Below are 6000 nucleotides of genomic sequence, written 5' to 3'. Positions count from 1 at the left end.
CTACAAGTTTACATAATTTAGTTAGACTGACTTCTAACTCTCAACAGTAAGTTGAGACCCTGATTGAGTTAACAAATAATGTATATATTTTTTGGGGTTTAGGCCCCCTAGCGGACAGGCCCCTAAGCATCGGCTTATGTCTCTTACGCCTAGAGCCGGCCCTTTAAAATGCTTACTGGAGACAGTACATTAAACTGTCTACAAAATACATTGTAGCATTGTAGCCTATATGTATTGTTTTCATAAAATATATGACATTTTGTGTCCTTGGATTTGACTTGGTCTACGCTGGTGGAATGCTTGACAAATGCTGTACTGTATGTAATTCAGTTATTTTCTTATTCTGTGGTTTAGTTCAACATTTATTTTAAACTGTCTACAGGCTAGGAGTCGGTTCTCTATCAGTCTCATGCCATTTATTAGAAAATCCCTGTTTTCTCTCGACCCTGCTCCTTTTCCATCTTGGGAGAGGCTAAAAGATCGAGCTGCAGCAACCACTTGTTACCAGAGTCTAGCTGTGGGCGCGCTTTCCCTACCGTGAACGTCAACCGATATAAAATCCCAATTCACTGCATGTGTGCAACTCAGTGCCTCTGGCCCAATCCGGCTATAAGCAATCAATTATGTTTGCATATTGAATAGCCCTTTTAACCTAAAATATATATGCAAATTATATAGGGAAAGTTTAGAAGCCAGAATTCCCTTAACATGTCTAGAAAAATGTATGCATATTCATACACTGTATGGGCTTACAAGAGGTATTATTATTATAGCCTTCCGTATGTGCAGCTCTGTAAGAGAGGCACGAATGTGATCTGACATTGAGTCATCCATCATAAAGCGATGAGTAGAGTCCGGAGCTGTCCATGGTGCTGAAATCTCTCCGTGAGAAAAATAGACTTAGCCAAACAATTAAGGGACATTTCCGTCTCTCATTCATTCGCAAGAAATATCCTTTAATTGTAAGATTAAGAATATTACTGTTCCATTTCTTACATGAAGAAATATTCTCTGAAATGGACCATTGTCCTGGCGGGGAAAAAAACAGAAGGTTCTTTCGTTTTTGGAGTTTCAGGGTGTGATCTTCCTTCTTCGGCCATCTACATGATCAACCTGTAGTATGAACCTCGTAGGTCAGAAAATAGAATAACACAATGATGTCACTTTGCTCCATGTCCATGTGTACAATCTCTCCTTAACTTATGACAGGTTCGACATGTCATTTAACTGGCATGCAAGAACAGTTGTGTACAGTTTGTCAGGCGTTAATATAAACAGAATTACTATCAAAATCCATGTCTCCAAATACAGTCGATATGGAAATGAAGGCTTACCACACTGTCACCGCGGTCAGTGGAATAGACACTGTAATCAATGGTTAGAATATAATACATATATTTTTTTTTAACAAAACTTCCAAAGACAGTGGGCTAACAGATCTAGATGAGCTCCTGTATCAAACCATGCCAGATGTGCTCTATACCCACCCGTGTATCCTCTGCGTCCAAACTACATTGCAGTAGCGTCCCCTCCACAACAGTATGTGCGCTCACGCGTTATCTACGGGCAGGCACGCTTAGCAGACACTGTCCAAGCCACGTCTGTTCTTTCCGATTCATGCCATTTAGTTAATTTTCACATGTGAATTTTTGCAACGCTTCAAATGGTCCCCTATACAAACCTGTAGCTGTGGAAAGGTTTTACGCACACACATACACATACCCCTCAGCGCAGTATGCTGCGTGTGGCATCCCCGTAGCTACAGGCTACCATGCACCAATCTATTTGTCATTTGAAAATAAAATATTCTATGACAGTAAACTATAAATTGGAAGTTATGCTCCCGGTGCGATTACTTACACTGCAATGCAAGTCTGCTTTTCGCGCCATCCATGTGCTTTTAATATAGGCTATTCTTTGGTTTTCCAGGTTCCCGACCTTCCATGGTAATGTACATTCGCTGATAGACGGAGCCTCAAGGGCATGTCTTGATCGCCGTCCCCGTCTCCGGCTTGCTCGGATTCCATCTCTCCCTGCCTTCTCCGGACAGCTTAGCGGTGTAGATAGAGAGTCTCTGCAGTCACGTGGGTCGGGAAAATCGAGAGTGAGCTAGCGAGAGACAGCGCGCGTGCGTGTGTGTGTGTGTGTGTCTGTGGGGGGGTCCCTCCTCTGCAGTTTGCAGATTGTTATGTTTCAGACTCTCGCTGGATAGAGCGAGAGCCACAGAGAGCGCGCCGGATTCTCAGCCTTACTTACCGAAAAGCCTTTCTGCCCAACCGCCACCTCCCTTTCCCACTAACGTATTCTCTATACCCCGGAAACCCTGGACATTTTTCCTCCCTCCTTATAGTTTTCTCTTCGGCTTTCATTCAGTCGCAATCTGAACAACTGGTTTACGCACTGCTGCTTATTTTGGATTGGTCTGACACACGAGGGGCCGTGGATGAGCTGCTTTAGCCAAAACCGGAGATGGAAGTGCTGATAATATGTATTTCCTTTTGGATATTGCAATGCAATTCAGTGGCAAGCGCGGACTCTATCATTCACATCGGTAAGGAGCATGTGCAGGGGGAAAGGGATGAAAGCGCGGACGTGTGATATAAACCCCTTCGGGGCTTCGAATAAAACAGTGCGGTCTTTTGTTGTTGAAATTAAAGACACATTTAGGAAAGCATAAGGGTGACAGATATGCATCTTGAATGTGTTAGTAGCCTGAATGAAGAGCGAGTTTGAACTAAAGATCTTACACGCTAGATCTGTAGTTCTGGTCAGTAGCGTAGTCATAAGTGGAGCTGTACAAATGTTACAATATCTTAACTTGAATTCTAAACCATGCAGTCATTGTCAGATCAGTTTGTCAGTTTACCTTGCCTATTATACAGAATATCACATGAATGGCTTTGCAAACGCTTGATTGAAAGTCCCTAGAAAAGTGCACCGCTAATGTGTATTTTCATAAATCATGAGAATAAAGACATTACAAATATATTGTTATTCACACGACAAAAACCTAACTAATTTGCTTAGATCAGACGAACTAACACAACGTGGGTTTTAAAGGATTGCCTATCCCTTCTCCTCCCGGTCCCCATCTATAGCTTGAACTTTGAATTGAACGTGAGCGAAATGTTAATACACGCCTGTGAAGGAAATACATGACAAAGGGACAAATACTAAACCAACAGTAGAATAGATTCCAGTGTAACCTGTTTGGTGAATTTGGGTGGGTAAGAATTCAGATTTGTCCAATGTATTTTATCTGTCTTGAATATTTTTTTTTTACTGAAACAACTAACATCGGCAGTGGAGGAGAAGATGGTGGGGGGAAGGGAGGGGTCAATATGAATGACTGGATTGTTGTATTTCTGAGTAATGCCACTGGCATTTGTTTAATGCCATTTGTTTGACCAACACACACACACACACACACACACACACACACACACACACACACACACACACACACACACACACACACACACACACACACACGCGCGCGCACGTATACACACCTTAGCAGTGGAACATCAGTTTTTTAAATTGCCCATTAAAACCTTTGCATACCAATGGTGATGCAGCAGTGACCAGTTGATTGCTTGAAATAAAGCCATCAAGCACGACAACAGTTGAAGCATTTGACATTTGAGAATTCTGCAGTACTTAGGCATGTAGGTTATTTGTCTTGGACACTATCAAGCTTCAGAGGCAGCATTGCGGGGGTTTATAATTAAACATGTATTGGATACACTATCATCGATGGCATTTGCACTTTTGTCTGCCTAACCCATATATAAATAACAACCGCATATAGCTAACAAAGCCGGTCTAAAGGAAATTGGAATAGTTGTAATGTAGCCATTGCACTTTTGTCATCCCCACCAACCTCTCTACCCCGAAACCAGGGCTTTTACCTGGATTTGGCTATTATAATGTTTTCAAAACGTTCATTTAATGTCCGTTGAGGTTGTGATGCGTTTTTGGCACATTTTGTTCTATTGGAATCCAATGTATCGGTGATCTTGACAGGAAAAGCTTGCAGTGCAAAGCCAGTAAGTAACCTATCGAGCGTGCTATTTCAAGCGTTAGCCTACCCTTGAGTAGCCGAGGCTACGCTAATCTAAACATGAACATGGTTAAAACGATTAATTATTTTTCTGATGAACTTCCGATTAAATATTGTCTTAACGAGGGAAGTTGAAGAGTGGTACACCATTACGTTCGAACACCACGGATGCTCATTTAGAATGCTTGACGCATGAGGCATGAGGTTCAAATAGTCTCCGTGCCCAGTCTGCTTCTGCGCAAAAAGTCTGGATAGCCCTCAATAAAAGACGGGTCGAACTTGGCAATCAAAAGACTGCCCACTATCGAATGTGGCAGTTTCATGACGGTCAATTTTTTGGGTGGTTACTCCTCCTAGCTTTGTATATAGGCTATTAATGTGAAATGGATATGGCTATCCTACAGAAATCAGACAGTTTAGGGTTATTGTTATTGTGCGTAAAATGCTACCAATAGAGACAGTCAGTTGTGAACGACGTGAAATAACCAAGTTTCCCCCCTCTTTAGCACTATATCCTTTAACTCTCCTATTCGTTCTTCTTCTCCTCTTAAGTTATCATTGTAGCTAAAAGAGGAGTGTGTTCATAAGCAGGAGAGGAATAGGTCTGTCTCATAAATTGGACACCTGACGTGAGGGATTTACGGGGTGATGAGACGCTGGTTATCTAGCCCTGCATTGGAAGGCGGGCTCGAACACCGGGAATCCAATCGGTTCTCAATGGCAAACAGAATGGGCAGATGCGACATTCTCATCCCCCGCTAAATAAGATGAACACACCAGTTAACCATCAAGCAGGCTATTCGCTCAAAACACCTGCACACCTGCAAAATACGATACATCCTAATCTACTTTATCGTATAGCATCTGAAAGCTGTTTACAATAATGAACTTCAAATGACTGATAATGTATCAACAAACAATTCCAGGTCATAATGTGAAACCTTAACGGATTTCATAGTGTAGTAGGTCTAGCATGGTCGAAGTTATATTGTGAAGCCCGGCCCATATCTAACTGAAGCCGATGATGAGTGGGCAGAAATCGCCACTAACTGCTAATACAGGGCCAGCTTTTTACAATGGTAAAAACAAGGATTAGATTTCGGTTATCTGGTCCAAGACACAGTATTTCGTTATTGTACATATTCTAAGAGGAGCTGGGGCTGAGAGTTTGTTTATATAGGTCGAAAAGATGGTACAACATTCTTGCTCTCCATGGTGCTGAAATTTGGGGATCGTATAACCACCATTTACGGGCAGGGAAAGTGAAAAGTCTTGATGTGGCATCCACCCATTCAATGATCTATGTGTATCCGCCAACATTTCATTATAATGCTAATTAAGCTTAACTAAAAACCTAAATCAGGAAAGGCGATTTAACATGTCATGTCATATCACCCCTTTCTTTTACAAATTCGACCTTTTCAATCGTTTCTCTGAAACTAACCTCGTCCCGAGCCCCAGCCCCAGGCTAATTAGGCTACACATAGGCAGAAGTGTCAGGCGAACGAGATTTCTCTGAAACTGAAATGCAACTGCCTCAGTAGTCTTAGAAAACGGACGTCTACACATATTGCAATGTTGAAAATGTCATATTTTCAACAGGTGCCATATTCGAGGAGAACGCAGTGAGGGATGACGAGGTTTTCCAGCTGGCGATCTCAGACCTCAGTCTCAACGACGACATTTTGCAGAGCGAGAAAATCACACATTCCATAAAACTTGTCGAGGTTAACAACCCTTTCCAGGCGGTCCAGGAAGGTAAGTCTGATGCCATTATATTGTTTTAATGCATTGTTTTCCCTTTCCCCTTTCGCCATATTTGGTTAGTACTTTATAGTACCATAACCTACCTCTAGTGCCGTTTATAGGCTAGTTAGTCATATTTTTAAGATGGGAATATGGTCCTTTTAAGGGGAATATCTGTTCCTCTTTGATGC

General features: G+C 42.0%; 1 protein-coding gene across 2 annotated transcripts in view; it reads left to right on the top strand.

Annotated features, from left to right (window-relative positions):
- Positions 1-2102: 2102 nt before the first annotated feature.
- The window catches only part of grid1b (glutamate ionotropic receptor delta type subunit 1b), a 392400-nt gene continuing 388502 nt past the window's right edge, over positions 2103-6000 (top strand). Inside the window, exons 1-2 of one of the 2 annotated variants that reach the window (XM_036946259.2) lie at positions 2103-2551; positions 5666-5821. In XM_036946259.2, the coding sequence (XP_036802154.1) occupies positions 2470-2551; positions 5666-5821 (238 nt within the window). In that variant the 5' untranslated portion in view covers positions 2103-2469. The remainder of the gene's footprint in view (positions 2552-5665; positions 5822-6000) is intronic. The other variant, XM_036946260.2, reaches the window with a different exon arrangement.

This window comes from Oncorhynchus mykiss, chromosome 16, assembly GCF_057628025.1.
Source record: "Oncorhynchus mykiss isolate SJ-2025 chromosome 16, ASM5762802v1, whole genome shotgun sequence".
Taxonomy (NCBI): domain Eukaryota; kingdom Metazoa; phylum Chordata; class Actinopteri; order Salmoniformes; family Salmonidae; genus Oncorhynchus; species Oncorhynchus mykiss.
This window is presented reverse-complemented; position numbering and strand designations above follow the sequence as displayed.